At 42.8% G+C, this 17,037-nt stretch overlaps 1 protein-coding gene across 1 annotated transcript; it reads right to left on the reverse strand.

The window, feature by feature from the left end:
* Positions 1-1,154: 1,154 nt before the first annotated feature.
* LOC120841147 lies at positions 1,155-16,565 on the reverse strand. Its single transcript, XM_040211999.1, has 6 exons — positions 16,428-16,565; positions 15,095-15,246; positions 14,944-15,023; positions 13,775-13,816; positions 12,336-12,425; positions 1,155-1,294 (listed from the first exon to the last, which is right to left on the reverse strand). The coding sequence occupies exons 1-6, from the start codon at positions 16,563-16,565 to the stop codon at positions 1,155-1,157; spliced, it is 642 nt and encodes a 213-aa protein (XP_040067933.1).
* Between the last annotated feature and the right edge of the window lie 472 nt (positions 16,566-17,037).

The raw sequence follows: 17,037 nt of genomic DNA on the forward strand, positions 1-17,037 counted from the left end.
CCTGACTTCGTACTAGGATATTTCGGCCGCCAAGCGCGTGTGGCTCGTGTGGGCAGCACGTGCAATTGCAAGCTTGCGAGGTGCATTCCCCCGCACTGACACCAGTCGTGGCGTATTTTTCTGACCGTATTAAAAATAGTAAGAGTACGCGTGCATAGCTTTGATTGGCGCTGAAGAAGTGCGAGATCGGAGATTTCGAAAACTCAGGATATGACATCACGCTCCGGGAAGGAGGGGCTTCAGCGGTACTTTGAAAATGATTTTCTGCAGCCTCTGTGCACCAAACTGAAAAATAATTTCGATATTTATGATGCTGGAGGTCAAATTTGAAGATGATTTAAGGGTTTTTCCTCAAATACAAAACCGCTTCAGTTCTCCTTTAATGAGTCATGATATTTGTTAGTAGCGTTAGAAATCCCAGTTTGTCCCAACCGCGCGTCTTTGCTGATACCCCTTTCATACATGGCTTGCACGTGAGGACATATCACATTCTAGTGGTGGCCATTCCTAGTTGTTCGTACCAAGTAAAACAAACTAAATGGTGAGCATTGTAAGCCCCAGACGACACGCGCTCTGTATAAAGGCATCCACAATGGCCGTCAGTGTGATTTCAACGTAAGTCATATATAGCTGCAGTGACCTGAGGATATTTGGGGTCACCGGCGGGATCCTGGTTTGGTTGGTGGTGGCTGTTGGCGAATTCCATGAAGTTTAGGTCCGACAGCCTCTGTGATTGGCCCGGAGGTTTATGTCCTCGCAGAATATACTAATTTTTATATTAGAAGAAAATAAAGGTGGAGAGCCGTTGATGCTGCTAACTTCGGCTGACGTTGGAAAGCCTTTTTCTCGTGTCTTCAAGAGGGTCGTGTAGAGCGATGGTGTTACGGACCATCGCAATATGTCTACCGTGAATCCAGCTCGGCTTCGTCGTGGTAGAGACATAACAGTGCTCGATTTTGCAACGTGAGGCTTTACAGGTCTGCTCCCAGTCGTCATCCTTTATTTTAGCCATCATATAATTGTAGTACAGTTAACACAACCACTTAATTATAGACTTGAACTGGTGATAGCATGACAAAGGAAATATACTTCTAAAATACTGGTATACTGGTAAACACAAAGAAACATTTACGACTAAATGAAGATGTCGCTTTCTAGTATTTGTCTCCTTCTATACAGTCCTTTTTCCATACGTCAGATGTTGTGGTGGGGCAGTTTTGTGTGTAGACATTCATACATTCCTGGGGAACAGGAAGAGGGGCTCCTCCTTCTCCTGCTGAATACAATTCGCAACCTGGGAAACAAACACAAAAAAGGTGATACATTAAAACGTCTAGTTGGAACAACTTATTAAAACATTTGTCGGTGCAATAATAGTTAACTCCGATTAGAACTTCAAAGACCCTACCAATTCTTCGCTCGCAGTAACAATTAGTGTTCGTATATTTCTTTTAAAGTTATTGGCACTGCGGAAGAAAAGTATCCTTGGTGGTCTGCAGCAAGCAGTTACTGCATATTATAATTCAGGTACTAAAGGGCATCACTTTAGTGGCAACAACTGATGGTGGGTATTGGGTAAGGAGACAGGTGACGCTGTTTAAAAATCGCCAGAACCCCATTTTACGTAAAATGGAAAAAAAAAATGTAGGACGGAGTCTGTTAGGTTCAGAAAGTTTGTCAAAAAAATTCATTGAAACGTTCAGGAACTGCCACTGTCACTGCATCCATGGCATACATGTTTCACTGACTTTCTCGAGTCTTGTGGTCTGTTGCCTCTAACCGAAATACTTTTACAAAGTCATAGTTGCGCGAAGCGATTTCTGTAGTGCTTTTGCTTCCCATTGGGATGGCCTGTTTCTCCATTTATGACAGCTGAGATTATTTTTACACTCTTACGGCAATTCTGGAATGCTCCTGTTTCATGTAGACAAATGTATATATTACCGTAGAATGGTCCCCATTGTCTGGCATGTATAGCCCACACAAATAATTGCCTTCTGTGCGTTGTCATCTTTGTCACGGGTGGAACAAGTTCGGAAAATGCGCCGTAGCTCTTCATTTAATACCAAAATCACTTGGTACTTTTTGCGTGGGTGATAAGCGGCCGAAGAATATCTAAAAAATCGAATGAGGGACAATTCGAAGAGCACGTGTTGCAAGACTTGTTTTTATCGCACCGGAACGCAAGGAGGAGCACGCCACAAAACAGGCAACTTAAAGAGCGCGCAAAAAACGCACGGTGACGACATGGCCAAGAGCACGTTGTGATTGCTTGGTTGAGATCGGGGGGGAAAAAAAGCTAGCGGGCGCATTGGAGCCTTAAACGAACGCACGAGGTGAGCAAAGAGCAGAAAACCTCTCGCGCCGTACAGGCAGTCAGTTTCCCCTTTGCCGCCGTTACGGAATCAACGCTTCCTATTTATTTTTTAGAGTCATAAGCTTGCCATATTATGCATGTATTTTATGGTTTTTAATTGAATGTAAACGTTTCACTTAAGTGTAAAAGTTGAAAAGTTTACATTCATGTTCATATTGTCAAATGCTATGACACATACCTAAATAAAGTTTATTGGGAAATAAAGGATAAAATGGCCGCATCCCCACGTGGTGAATGACGTTGATTGAGGCGAAGGTCTGGTGGTGCTTATGATACTGATTTCATTGTTCATAGGTAGTGCTGATGGTGCTGATTTTTTTTTTTTCATTGCTCATAGGTAGTGCTGAGTTCCGGGTTGCGTTTCGACTTCATTATTACTGCTTTATGATCGGTGAAATGCAGAGCCAGTGGTTCTTCTAACGGATCAGCTTGGATCCGCTAGAAGCCGTGGGAACGCATGTCCACCGCTTAAGTCAACAAACGGTCCATGTCAGAAAGAGATTGTGTGGTATGGAACGTGGTTATATACGCATTTGAGCATTTGACCGCAGCGCCCTCTCGTCTATAAAAGTTGAGCCAATGCGTGCGAAGTTTAACGCGATTATATACGCATTTGACCGCAGCGCCCTCTCCTGTATAGACGTTGAGCGGCTACATGCAACGTTTCATCCATGACAGAAACCCCAGCTCTTGAGTTACTACCATATCTCAGGGGGGGTTCCCGTTTCGACCCATTCCCAATACAACCTTCTCGTTTGTACCTTTCCGTTTCGACCCGGCTCAAAACGACCTTCTCGTTTCATCCTTTCCCATTTCGCCCTTTCCCGAAACAACCTTCCCGCTTCGGCCATTGTTCGGTTCGTTTGTATTGTTCGTTAACAGTCGATTAGGCTCAAGTGTCCAGTGTCCGTTCTCCTTGCTCACATCACTTTTTCCTCTCGCGAAACTACCTCGGAGACATGGCACCGTAAGATAAACGCTGTGTCAGGGAGGGCTCACTCGAACATTTACAACTTCATCGACCTGCAAACGGGATGAGGCCTTGACAAGGATATCGCTGCAGCAGCTTGCAAATGGTGGTGCCGTGCGGGCCAGGTGACCGCCGCGAACTATCACAATGGACCTTTTCCGAGAAGCGTTCTGCGCACGCGCGAGCGCCCGATGCCAAGCGGCGGAAGTCGGAACGAAAAATCAAGGAAATTCGGAAGGAGGCTGTATATCAGCGAGTAGAACACGTAATTGCAGCATCTATATAATTGTGTTACACAAAAAAAGAACGTCGACGGAAAGAAAAACACGACGTTTGGGTGGACGCCATGGATGCCCCTCTTTAAAGTTGCGTTGGGCAGGCGCAGCTGCTCCGAGTGCGAAGAAACTGGTAGCGTAGCTCCCATTATCGATTGGTAGCGCAGGTAGGTCACTTCCTCGATTTTTAGTTCGTGCAGCCACCGCCTGGTGCCGTCGGTATGTGGAAAAGGTCCATTGGAGTGTCGCCTTTCTGATGGCGCAATTTTCCTGCTCGACTCCCTCATCCAAGACGATAGATTTTTGTGGTTTATGACTTCTGCTTGTGTACGCGACGTTTTTTGTTTGAAGTTGTGAGAAAATAAAGTCGCAATCATATGCCCGTCAGCCTGTCTGAATTATCACTTTTAAAAATATCCCGTTCACTATAAGGAAGTTTTAGAATAACGTACGCAAGCGTTTTGGGTAACATAAAAATAGCGTCGCGATAAAAAAAACTTAGGCAACGCTAATTTTTGCTTACTCAAAGTGCTTGCCTGCGTTACTCTAAGACCTTATTGGCGAGTTTTCGTAGACCGCGTTTCCCCTTTCGCTAAGCCCTCCGCAACGAAGAATCCGCTACTGCGACTGCGCGCCGATGGCCTTAACTGTAGAGTTCTGGGTATCGTAGCGGGTTGCGTAGGAGCGCCGCGTGACGTCGAAAAGAGTCTACGAAAGCTCCCTGTTATTGTACAGAGCGCGAAACCGTTAGCGCGAACAAACGATTGTTGGTTTAAGCTGTTTGTCTAAAATAAAATCAGAAGACTGCCATCAATATTATTAGTGTGTTTGAAAGTACTCATCTGGGTCACTGACGTAAGCGGTAAAATGTGCTACCTTCTAATACCATGTCAAAGTAAAATTCAAAAAATCGCCAACATCGTGTTTGAGTTAGCGTTGTTCCGCAGTGTACATAGTCCATTTCGTAGTTGGGTGATTTCAGATAAGATCGACCAAAGGATGGCTAGTCGACATTTTCAAATCAACTGATGTTTTTATATGTTATTGTCTAGTGTCTGGTATGAACGAATCCAAACTTAGTTTTGAGTAGAAAAAATTCTTGGGGACAGGAAAAATCGTAAGGCATGAGGTGGTGGACAGTTGCATTAACGCGCACTGATGGAGGGGGCCCGTTTGAGAGTGAATAACTAAAGCGATAACATTAGGAGAACTCTAATACGTTTTAGGCGCAAACTATGGGTATAGCTTGCTTGTAATATAAAGTAATCATATTTATTTAAAATTTATTTATTTTCTAAAAATTGACAAACATGCCTGCTCGAACCACAAATGGCAAAATTTGGAGGTCTGTATCTCATGAAATAATTTAATCATTATGATATGATTTGCAGATATTATTCTACTAATATATAGCTAATATTTAAAAAATAACTAAAGTATCTGTGTGATAAAATAGTTAGGATATATTTAGTCAAACATGGAAAAACAATCAAACAAAGAAAAATTCCGATGCGAATAAAAAAAAAACACCACCCTCGATTTTTTTAAAATTTAGGTAACCTGTTATACTCTAATTCGGCATTCATTTCCATTAAAAACATTTTGCATCATTTTATTGAGAAAGAAGATACAACTCCCCAAAGTAGGGTCCTTTTTCAAAGCCTACACTTAGCAGTGTTTTATACAAGAACTGACTCTGAGTTCCAGTTTCATGAAACCAACACACATCTTTTATATATTTTTATTCAGATGAGGCCAATGATAACTAAAGAAATCGTTCACACACTTAAATTAAGGAGAAACTACTGTGTACAAAGAGGTATCATATTACGGACTAGTGATCCGAGAAAATATCATGCAGCCATCGGCCACTAGGAACTTTGTTTACTTGATTCTCCTGCGACACTATATGCTATTCCCTCTTCCGCTCTACCTTCATCTCTCTCTCCCTCTCTCTCATATATATCCCTGATATATATCCAGAACAAAAGCATGTTCAAGCATTCCCTTTCTGCGTGGTAGTGTTCTGTGGCTAGCAAAAATCATTTCCTCGCTAAGCTCACGATTATGGCAAAATAGTTGCCGGAAACCGCAGACGACACTCGTCGCTAGTTCTGGCAAAACGGCCGATACAATCTTTTTTTTCGCATTTCCCCGCTCGCTGTCAAGGACAAGGGGGTTCGCTTCAACCAGCAAAACATGGCCGCCGACGCCTGTTTACTGAGCAGTCACGCCTGTCGCCATCTCACTCGCTGGCGTCACGGGCGATAATATCAGGCACAAAGGGGCACACCAACCGGCAGCATTATCCCCAAATACTCGAGCCTCGCGTAAATACATAGAGTGTAAACGCTGTCGCCATGTTATCGTAGTAAGACCGCCCCCCCCCTCCCCCAACGGGGGACTGCAGTATGCGACGGCGTACTAACACAACGGCGACGATATCGACATCGCGGGCTCCGAATTTTCCCATAGTTCTACTCCACGGGCATTTCTCGAAACGCTTGATATTGTGTACGCCCGCCTGGAAGGATTTCAGGCGCGTAGTTAAGATAAGGCGGTTCTCCGCGGCAAAAGAAAGCAATTTCACAAAAGCTTAAAAGCGGCGGCGACGCGTGTGCGGTGAACGCTTGTAGTTTTGGTGTAGACAGGGTGTGTGTGTTCTCGTTGTTGACACCAGCCGGCGATAAGGCACTGCAGGCGGTAGCTCAGTACAGCAAGGGCTAATCCGAGTGACCATCAACGTAACCCCACCGCCAGCCCCTCGCGAACCGGTCGCCGACATGGCTCAGGCTGTGTCATGAACCACGTGGTAGAAGCTCGGGTGCTTTCATATCAGCGCGTGGAGGGACGACAGTGCGATTCCTGAAAGTCTTTTTCGAAGGCCGTTGACCACAATTTTTTGTCTGGAGACTTTCCCTCTTTCTTCCTTTGACGTGGATCAAGCTTTGCCGACAGCCTCAGTTGTGACCTCTCCTTTCAAATGTACGTTTGCAGTGAATGAGCTCCTCAGCCTCGGACTTGTCACTTGTGCACCCAGTAGTTCTTTCACTTGGCAATTATATGCCATCAGTTGGGGTTTAATTTCTATTATTTATGTATACATTATGAAGACGTCCTGGAGCTCCGAACGAGTGTTTTGTGCAGATTACTTTTGCAAACACAAAAAGACTATACCAAAGCAGCGGAATTTTCGAAGTGTTGGCGAGTTGGACCTAAACTCGTTGAAGCAAATTCTTCCGCCTGACTGTTCCACCAAAGTGAGTGCGACGGACTACCTGTGCTACCATTGCTTCATGCACATCACTAAGGAGATCTCGATGCGAAGCTCAGAGCAGTGCCCTGACATATTTGTGCCAGCTGAAGAAGCAATTGAAGATCTAAATCGCAGCATACTACCTACAGATGTGTCGCCGCTGAGACAACCAAGCGTCGTAAGAAGTCGGGACAGGCCTGCCTATGTCAAGAGAAAGCAGACAGAACTGGAGCAGGTTGCTGTCAAGAATATACGCTCAAGGCTACGTATTGCGTACGACAGGGACGCACCATCGGGGTCGTCCGAACCAACATGCTCCACATGCACCGAGTGGGTGGACAACTTTCGGCAGGCCTTTGAAACCGCCACCTCTCTCCGGGAACGTTGTCAACTGCTTACACTCCTGCCGTCAACACTGACGAAGAATGAGGTTCAAAAGATGATTCCACAGGCCTCAATGTACCTGATCAGTAAATCCCGAAAACTCAAGGAAAAGCATGGCGTGTGGTATGAGCCGGATCCTTACACGAGGTGCAAGGTGAGCCCTGAGAAGCTGTCTGCTGCCCTAAAGTACTTCACGAAAGACGAGCTACAATGTTCGCGCCAAAGTCCCAACCAGAAGGGCGTCATCTCTGTCATGCTCAACGGAGAGAAAACGTTCGTGCCAAAGCGCTTCATGACACGCTCAATACGAGAGGCCTTCCGTATATACAAAGACAAGCATCCCGATTCCGGCGTTGGGCTAACGAAATTTTATTCGTTGCGCCCTAGATGGGTCCAATGTATTCCACACCAGGAAGTGTTCGTTTGTGTGCGCTGCGCCAATTATTATCTTTGTATTGCCGCTCTAGAGAACGTTACAGGCTCAACATTCAACACTGGTGAAATGAACTCGGCATTTCTGTGCGACCCAGCAACAGAACTGTGCCTTCAAGGAGACTGTGACCACTGCCCAAAAGGCCAGTTTCTTACACTCCAGGAACTTGATATCCCAGAGGATGAAGAGATTGTGCTTGCAACATGGGAGTCCGGCGACCTTGTGAAAAAAACTTTGGAACCTGAGACTTTCCTAAAAGTCATCCAAGTGACGGTTGGAAGTTGGGTACTTCACAACCATATCCGGCAAACGCAAGGTAAAGCGATCTACGATGAAAAACAGTGCATGCAACGCGGGAGCATTGTCTTTCATTTTGACTTTGCTGAAAACTGGACCATCGTGCTTCCTGACGGAGTGCAAGCATATCACTGGAAAAAAAAAAAAAACAAGTTTCGATATTTACATGTGTAGTGACGACAAGAAAATCTACAAACAGCTTTGCCATCATCAGTGAGGACCTGTGTCACGACGCCGCTCACGCTTGCTTGGCTCTAGAAAAAGTGAAGGAGTGGGTTGAAGACAACGTTGCGGTATACTCGTACGTGACGTACGTAAGTGACGGCGCCGCCAGTCATTTCAAGAATCGCTACCAGCTTCACCAATTTGCAAAGGACGATTGCCCACAAGCCCAGTGGTTATTTTCTGCATCTGGACATGGGAAAAATGCATGTGACGGAGTTGGCGGACTCGTGAAGCACCAGGCCACGCTGAACAACCTTAGAGAACGTTCAGTAAGCGCAATTCAGACGGCCAGGACAATGGTGAGCGTTCTATCAAAGAAACTGAAAGGCGTGCATCTTATATATCTGGACGAAAATGAGGTTGTTCGGTATCGTGAACAAAAAAAGGAAGAGTGGCTGACGGTGCGCGCCTTCCCTGGCATTCAGTCTTGGCACGAGTGGCGGCTCAGCAAGTCATCAACAGAAGGGACCTGTGACGTATATGTAGCACGGACAGTCGGATCTGCTTGGAAGCAACTTTATTAAATGGGTACAGCGAGGAAAACCTTAGCGTAAAGTGCCGAATTTGATTTCCCAAGGACTGCTCATTTTGAATGCAGGGACATCTTATTTATCACATTTTTCTTCACGGGCTATTTAACCTACTGTTTTTGTTGGTGGTTACTAATAATTTTTATCTGATCACTATAAAAAAAATCCCAAAATGTTATCCTCGAGCAGGATAAAACATATCGGCTTGCCACGATTCATTCATACACCGAGAGCATCGAAGCTGCTCCAGTTAGGCACTATGGCATCCGTCACCTGAAATTGTTTGTAATCGTAAATACACAGCCAACCTAAATATCTTACTGTTATATCTTTGTTTTTGTGTGTGGAAGTAAAGTTATTTATTTTACTCTAGATGTAAAATATACTTTAAGGCACAACTTCACACTGCATCATCTTTTCTCAAATCATTAGTCTCTAATATGATACCACTTTGTACGCTTATGTAAAATGCTGTATATAGTTTCTCCTCCCTTTTACTGTGTGACCGATCGCTCTTTTTATCAATGACCTCATCTGAATAAATGTATATAAAAGATTTGTGCAAGTTTCATGAAACTGGAACTCAGAGTCACTTCTTGTGTAGGACACTGCTAAGTGTCCTACACAAGCTTTGAAAAAGGACCCTACTTTGGGGAGTTGTTTCTTCTTTCACAGTGCAATGATGCAACATGTTTTTAATAGAAATGAATGCCGAAATAGAGTGTAACAAGGTACCCAAATTTAAAAAAAATCGAAGCTGGTGTTTTTTTTTTATTCGCATTGGAATTTTTCTTTGTTTGACTTTTTTCCCCATGTTTGCCTAAATATATTGTAACTATTGTGTCACTCAGATACCTTATTTATTTTTTAAATAATAGCCATATATTAGTAAAATAATGTCTGCAAGTTATGTAATAATGATTAAATTATTTCATGAGATACAGATTTCCAAATTTTGCCATTTGTCGTTCGAGCAGGCATGTTTGGCAATTTTTAGAAAACTAAATAAATTTTTAATAAATATTATTACTTTATATTACAAGCAAATTGTACCCATAGTTTTTTTGTAAAAAGATTTAAAATTCTCCTAATTTTATTGTTTTAATTATTCACTTTCAAACTTGCCCCCTCCATCAGTGCGCGTTATTGCAACTGTCCACCTCTCCCTGCCTTACGATTTTTCTTGTCTCCAAATTTTTTTCTGGTCAAAACTTAGTGTGGATTCGTTTATACCAGACACTAGACAATGTCATATAAAAACATCAGTTGATTTAAAAATGTCGACCAGCCACCCTTTAGTCGATCTTATCTGAAATCACCCAGTTACATATTTTGGGGATCATCTTGAAAGAAACATTTTAAGTGGTTCAAGTAGAAATATATTTCGTTGGAGCTTGTCTGAAAGTATTGCATATTTTAAGAATACGTTTACAAGCAAAATATTTAACAACATAACTGAATTGCTCGACTGTAACTTTGCATTAATTGCATTAACATGATTTCGGGACACATTCTTAAGCAGAAAAACTGCGCAAACCAGGATTAGAACGATGGACACTTTTCGCGGAGAGGTTGAGATGTGCGGGCTTTATACCAACGGGTTCAAACAGGACGAATTCAAACGTAAAATATGTCTTGGCTACGGGTTCAAATATGAAGGGCGATTCGGGAACGGGTTGAAACGGGACAGGTTCAAACGGGAAGGTCGTTTCGGGAATGGGTCGAAAGGGGACGGGTTCAAACTGGAAGGTCGTTTCGGGAATGGGTCAAAACGGGAGGGGTTCAAACGTGAACGGGTTGTTTCGGGGTATACCCCATCTCAGAGCCCCCTACTCGTCCCGCAGTCGTGGCCGAGTGGTTAAGGCGATAGACTAGAATTCCATTGGGGTCTCCCCGCACAGGTTGGAATCCTGTCGACTGCGCAAACGTTTTTTCTTTTCATGTGGGCACGGACGCCGGCCGGACGGACGGACGGACGGACGGTCGGACAAGGGTAGACCCTAAGGAGCTTCGCCCCTAATATTGTTATCTCTTGTCTTGCCAATGCTTAGCCATTCTAAAGGAAAAAAAAAAGCGACATGCTACTGCAGTTTATCGGCCAATTAAAAAAACATTGTCTTTACTCTAAATGTGTTTTTGTCACAAGTCCAATAGGAATAATGATATTCACGAAAGCCTAGAGACGAAAAAAAGGACCTTTCTGTTCGCAACTTTTCAGATATGCTTTACAAGCTTACAAGTGCATCAAAAACAACATAATATTGTTATCGTGGTCCTTGTCTGAGCCTGTGTGGGTAAACGTGATGTTATTTCTTCGTTTAGTGTAAACTTACGTTGTTATTTGTATTATTTGTTTTTACGAAACAGCCGATCAGCATATTAGCAGTGTCAGCCTTTTCATGCATGCTTATTAGTTAATGAATAGCCGGTAATGAGTAAAACGTATACTTGGAACGTCCCATCAATATTTGTTGAATGTCAAACAAAGATATAAAAAATATTTTATATAATCCAGGGACGCATCCTGACTTCGCGGTTTTCAAACTGTTGTCACAGACGACCCAATATTTATGTTAATAAAGGCGTGAGCCAAATACTACTGGTCTAAAATTCCGCGGAAACATTACGTTCGTCTGTTGGTACATAATAATGAAATGGTAGAAGAACGCTAAAAATACTGAGGACAAAAAGAAGAGTTGCAGGGACAAAAGGGCAATGTGGGGGTGCATCTTTTTGTTTTTCTTTAGGCGTTTTCTTTTTAGTTTTTTGCTCACTATCACTATGTTTGCAGCGACGTTAAATTGATTTTTCTGAAGCGGGCGTTGGCATACATTCGAGTGTTTGAGTAATGCAAATGTGAAATCAATTATTATAAAAAGTAGGAAACAAAAAAATTGACCTTTCGAAAGAAAAAAAAGAAAAAAAAAACGAGGCAAAATGTTTAACAAAAATTTTCACGGATATTTCTTTGGATTTATCCGAAAATACTGGGGTGGTTCTCTGCCTTTTTTAATCGTTAGCCGGTTAATCGTAAGCCATACTATTTGAACTCGTGGTGACAGAAATATATTGATAGAAATTAGTTAATTAAAAAGTACGCTTTCCTTTTATCGTTCCCATAAAGAACGCATTTTGTAGAAGTTAATTTTGAAAACGGAATTAAAACTGAGTAGTCGGTGGCTTTTTTAGGGCCGCATCAAACTACCCGCGATCGTTTGCCTTCGCCTTTTCTCTTTGGAGAATCTGGGCTGTCTAGACGAAGGAGGTCTATGGCGAAAGTCCAGGTGATAATTACAAGATAAACGTATAGTTTTTGTAAAATTTCTCGGCACGTCTATGCCAACGAAAAAATATTTGTTTGTAAGACTTATATCCGCCAGATTAGCCTGAATCATAAGATATTTCGCGTTTCACTTTCAATATATTTGTCACTCCTGCCTTTTAAACAAACATTACGCACTTGCAGGACATGGAAGGGGTTACCTGGAGAATGAACGAAAGCTTCTGTAGTGTTTTAAATACGTTTAGGTAAAAAGTATATTTTTTGAAAATGAAGGATACCATGAAAGGTAGTAAACTTTTCCTTACCTGTCCCATCTTCTTCATGCGTTGCGCGCAGAACAGCACACGTCTTGTCTGAGTTGATGTACAAAAATTTATACAATGGCGGCTGAGGACCTAAATACGAAAAAAAAAAAAAGATTGTTAAATAGTGCATAAAACTAATAACTTTAAGTGGAAGTTAATCCGAAGAAACGAGTAAAATGTATTTAGTTGCTTGGGGTTACTTGAACCCAGAGGAGTGTATACAACGAACCAACATAAATCGTAAACTGTTTATCACACACATCGTTTAGATCTTTAAATTGTGTCTACGCGGAATGCTGCGACGCATGTGCGTATATTTTCTTTTAGTCTTTCTATATACCTCTTGCAGCGGAAGGCTATAGAGTAAAGACAAACATTTATTTGTCCTCCTCCCTCCCTCCCCCCAAAAAAAAAACAACAAAAACAACAAAACTGATGCGCTTAAAAACTAACGACCACTTCGCGCTTTCCACTTTTCCCTCGCTTCTTCCTCTCCCCCTTCTACCCTGTCCAGCGTTGCGTGTTTCCTCCTCCCCATGGCGAGGAGGATCTTCTGCCTTGCAGAATCTCGAGTCTGGTCGTCGGTCTTTAAGACGGACGGTTGGGCACTGTAATACGTCACGCCAATTCACTGCGTTTTGCCTCAGTGAAATTTTGAGTCAAATTGTTACTGAAAAACACTTATATTATCTTTCGCTTTTAACGTCGATACTCCGCTTGCTGAAAGTACCTTCTCTATAAAGGCAGAAATATCCAAACTTCATTATAAAACTTTGCCACTGAAAAATAAAATGAATTGATCGACGCAGTGTCTGTGGTAAAGGAGCGTCAAGAAATAAAGGCAAAGTGCTCTAAAAGTGATCTTCACTGGGGCCTTAGTCTTACCACCTCTTTTGCAGTAGCATTTTGTAATGCTGAGGACGAAAAAATCTTCCATGGTTAGCCTAGTGGGTGAAACGTACACCGCTTGACACTGTTAACAAGGTTTACTGTTATAATCGTCAGTTAATAAATGGGTGCATGCGAGGACTTGAGTATTTGCAAAAGACAGAATATAAACTCGGTCCAGTTAATTGAAGTTCTATTCCTTGGCAGCACGAAGAACTCAGGGCATTACGTTTCCTGAACAACTTTTTACCGCTCCTTATCCAAACAGATTGCACCATTAGGCGATAAGACCGCCGAACAATGAATCAGGAAGCGACAAGCGCGAACAAAATAGGATACGGCCAGGGTTTTTTATGCCGCCATTCACGTGAATGCCCAAAAAGAACAAAAAAACGAAAGAGAAACACATATCGTAAATGTTTTCATTATAAAATTTGATGATTCATTGCCAACTATTCTTTTGTTTCAGCTGAAGTCGAGACACAGCTGATACTACGTACCTGACTTCTCATCTTGCAATCCTATTTCGGCAGGTCCAGGCGACCCTACACCTTCCATTGCCGTTCTTGCTTCAGCAACCACGTCGGGTTTCACTGTTGAGCAACGACGACCCAAACTTGCAGAAGCTTTTTTTTGCAATCTCAAGAGAACCGCCCTCAACCGCGATAAATAACGACACGCCGGACTCTACACAATAGGAAACGAGGTATTGTCGCAACTACGGCTCCCAAGGGCCAGTTCTGCTATTTGTTGTACCCAATCATCTACGAAACAACAGTTAATTTGTCCTTCACGACGATCCTACGGCCATACTTCGTTTCATCTTACGTCCAGGCGCAGCCGACGCAACGAGCTAATCGGACCAATCAAAAAGCGTCAAAAACGCAAGTCACTGAACCTTTTTCGTTTATGAATCGCTCAGCGATGATGGAACACGTACAGAGACTTGATGAACACCACGATGGTACGCTTTCGACGCTGTCTGATTGCTCCGATCAGTTCGTAGTGCCAGCTCCGTCTGGACTTGAGTTAAAAAGGTCCTTGAATTCAAACAACCAGTAGCAGTTGTACTGTATACAGTTAAAAAATGACGTGTCTTGAGTTTTTTTCGATCTCATTAGTAGGGGAGTCGTAATAGCAAATTAAACGTTCGACGTAGATGCGTAGAACCGCCGGTTGCGGCGCGCCGAGGGTAGGAAAGCGTGAGGACGCAGAGAAAAACTAGCCAATGCGACGTCACCAGCCGGGTACCCTTGCTCGCCACTAAGCTGGTTGGCGACGATGAGGTCACGACGCGTTGGACAGATAATAGGCGGCAGAAAGAATCGTCGCACGCCCGCCGGCAATCGCTGCACTAATTTTTCACAATAAATGCGTTTTAGGGTTACTTTTGGCGGACATAAGTGCGATAACTGAATTGACGTGACAAAAAGCTATAAAAGTTAGTTCCTAACCACATTTTTTTAAAGAAATTTAGCTTTCTTTTAAACTGAAACGAAATTAAATCCAATTTCGAACCCTTTCATACGAAAAAGAAAATACAACTCGTTTTGTTGCGGAAGATAAATATAATTGAGAAAGCCTGATTTGTTTACTGATGCGACATTAGCCCTTGCTTCTTGAGGTAACACTAAGGCTCTTTTTTAATGATTTTGATAACTTTCTGTTTGGCCTATTAAAAGTGAGGAAACGTTATGATTTTTTTATGAATACTTACTACTTGGAAAGGTGAAGAAAAGCGCATTGTCCTCAGTGTGTGATCCGGAGGTGAATGGATGAACCGTTGCGTGGAAGCTGTACCTAGAATTTTGGAATAAGATATCAATGTCGCGTTTTCCATTTTAGAAGTACTAATAATATTTTACGCTTACATTTTTTCTGAGCCGGTAAAGCGGTGGCTGAGAAGAACCTGATACGTTCCGTTACGAAGTCCCGACGTAACTTTCACGGATACGCATTCAATTTGAGCCTGTGGTGTATATGTGTGACTCAACATGTAGTACGTGTAACGGCTACACAGGAGCTGCAAATAAATATGATTAACTTACTAACACGTAAATATATTCTCACGCACACAATCACGCAGCATGCTCACCAACTTGCTTTTTCACGCAGAACATCTATATGAAAGAGCCTACTGAATATCTGAGGGAAGTATGCGTGCGTGAAATATGACTGCTCCAAACCAAATAACACTTTTGCACCGTCAATATACACGGTGTCCCAGAGACATTCCCCGTCTGCGTCTATATTTCCGAATCTTTTAATGACCACTGTGGGCTTCAAATAATTTGGCCATTGTTATAGGCAATCTTTTTTCATCGATAGAGCGTAGATTTAATGTCGCCAATAAGACAACACCTTCGGTCAGTAGTTATACGCAGGTCGTAAGCGTTCTTCGAGTACCTTCTAGATTGCGCTGGTGTGTGTTCTCTCGACGTAAGCGGTGACATGCATATGTTTAACCCCTGCGCATTTTAGAAACTGGTAGCATTGCTATGTTTGTGTTTGCAACATGAAAAAAGAAAAACAGAAAAGTAAATGCCCATTTGTTCAATCTGAACACAAATCCATAAGGCTTAGGGGCATGACTGTAGAGGAGGGAGCAGTTTATTAAAGAAGAGTTTAATAAATTCTGAGAAAGACCACAGTTTCCTTCCAATCATTTTTATAGCCAAGACAAAGACAATAATCGAAAGCAGAAGCGTCCTTAAGGCGCCCCTTTAAACAAAATATTATTTTAGAAACGCGCAAACGGCAATAGCTGGTATCGCATGCTCCCACCTAAAAAAGGAAATTGTTGTGTATATGTTTATACAGCCGGAAGTTAGACTACCTTAGGGGGCATCTGGTTTCTCAGCTGTAGATAAGCAATTTAGCCAGTGCGGTACAACCGCGAACCTAAGGTCTTGAACGTGCATCACAAAATAGTGTTACACGACAGCACACCGGTACGATGCTCATCCAGATCGAAACGGGCAGGGGTGGGAATTGAACTTAGGATGCTGGGTGCTGCAGCCTGAGCTTTCGCTTCATGTGCTCCGAGCCGGTGTGCGCTAGCCTCTCGGCCACCGATCCCCACTGCTCCCACCTAAAGCAACACAAATTCTAGTTCTTTCTAATCATGTTTCCCAGTAATTCCCGGTGGTTACAACATATAGGCCAGAATGCGGTTTCTTACAAGAACTTTTAATAGTTACTTACCTCAGTTGCATGTTGGTGTTCAAAATTGTTTGGATCATCCTCGTAAGGCGTTTTTTGGGCGCTCACAGTGGTCGAAAGCCCAAATTGCTGGCTGGTTGCCACGAGGAAGGTTGCTAGTGCAATCAAAAAGAGAGACATTTTATGTTTCGAACGTAATTCGTATATCGCCTAAAATATCGCCCTTTTTGTACGTTCTTAGAAACATTGACTACGTAGATGTAACGTAAAAAAAAGAACGTTTGAGAGTTTTTATTGGTAAGTGAGCTATTGTCTTCTGCCGAACGTCAGTCAAATTCCCGTCAAAGGATTAATAAACAAAGTATTATAAAAAAGGCCTCGAATGAACAGATGGAAACATTCTTGTTCCAGGGTACCGAACGCTCCCACATCATCGCATTCTTTCAAGTTAATTATGAAGAATACTGTGGCCAAATGTGATAATCCGCTGCATTTCGGCGGCACATGGAACGAAAGCGCAGGCTGCACACTCCATCGTCGCGATTTGAAATATCACTTTGTTGTTTACGACGCGTATTGGCTTTTGCACCCGCGTGCGTTTTCGTAATCGCTACTGCATAACGCGCCTTAAAAATACTGAGTTAGCAGGTGC

Source organism: Ixodes scapularis, unplaced genomic scaffold (genome assembly GCF_016920785.2).
Source record: "Ixodes scapularis isolate PalLabHiFi unplaced genomic scaffold, ASM1692078v2 PGA_scaffold5__190_contigs__length_132052651, whole genome shotgun sequence".
In the NCBI taxonomy this organism is placed as follows: domain Eukaryota; kingdom Metazoa; phylum Arthropoda; class Arachnida; order Ixodida; family Ixodidae; genus Ixodes; species Ixodes scapularis.

Coding starts and splice junctions, on each gene's coding strand:
- LOC120841147 (XM_040211999.1), bottom strand. CDS start 16,565: ATGTCTCTCTTTTTGATTGCACTAGCAACCTTCCTCGTGGCAACCAGC. Junction 15,024..15,094: donor TTTACCGGCTCAGAAAAAAT/GTAAGCGTAAAA, acceptor CCAAAATTCTAG/GTACAGCTTCCACGCAACGG. Junction 13,817..14,943: donor GCTTTTCTTCACCTTTCCAA/GTAGTAAGTATT, acceptor GTTGCTCAACAG/TGAAACCCGACGTGGTTGCT.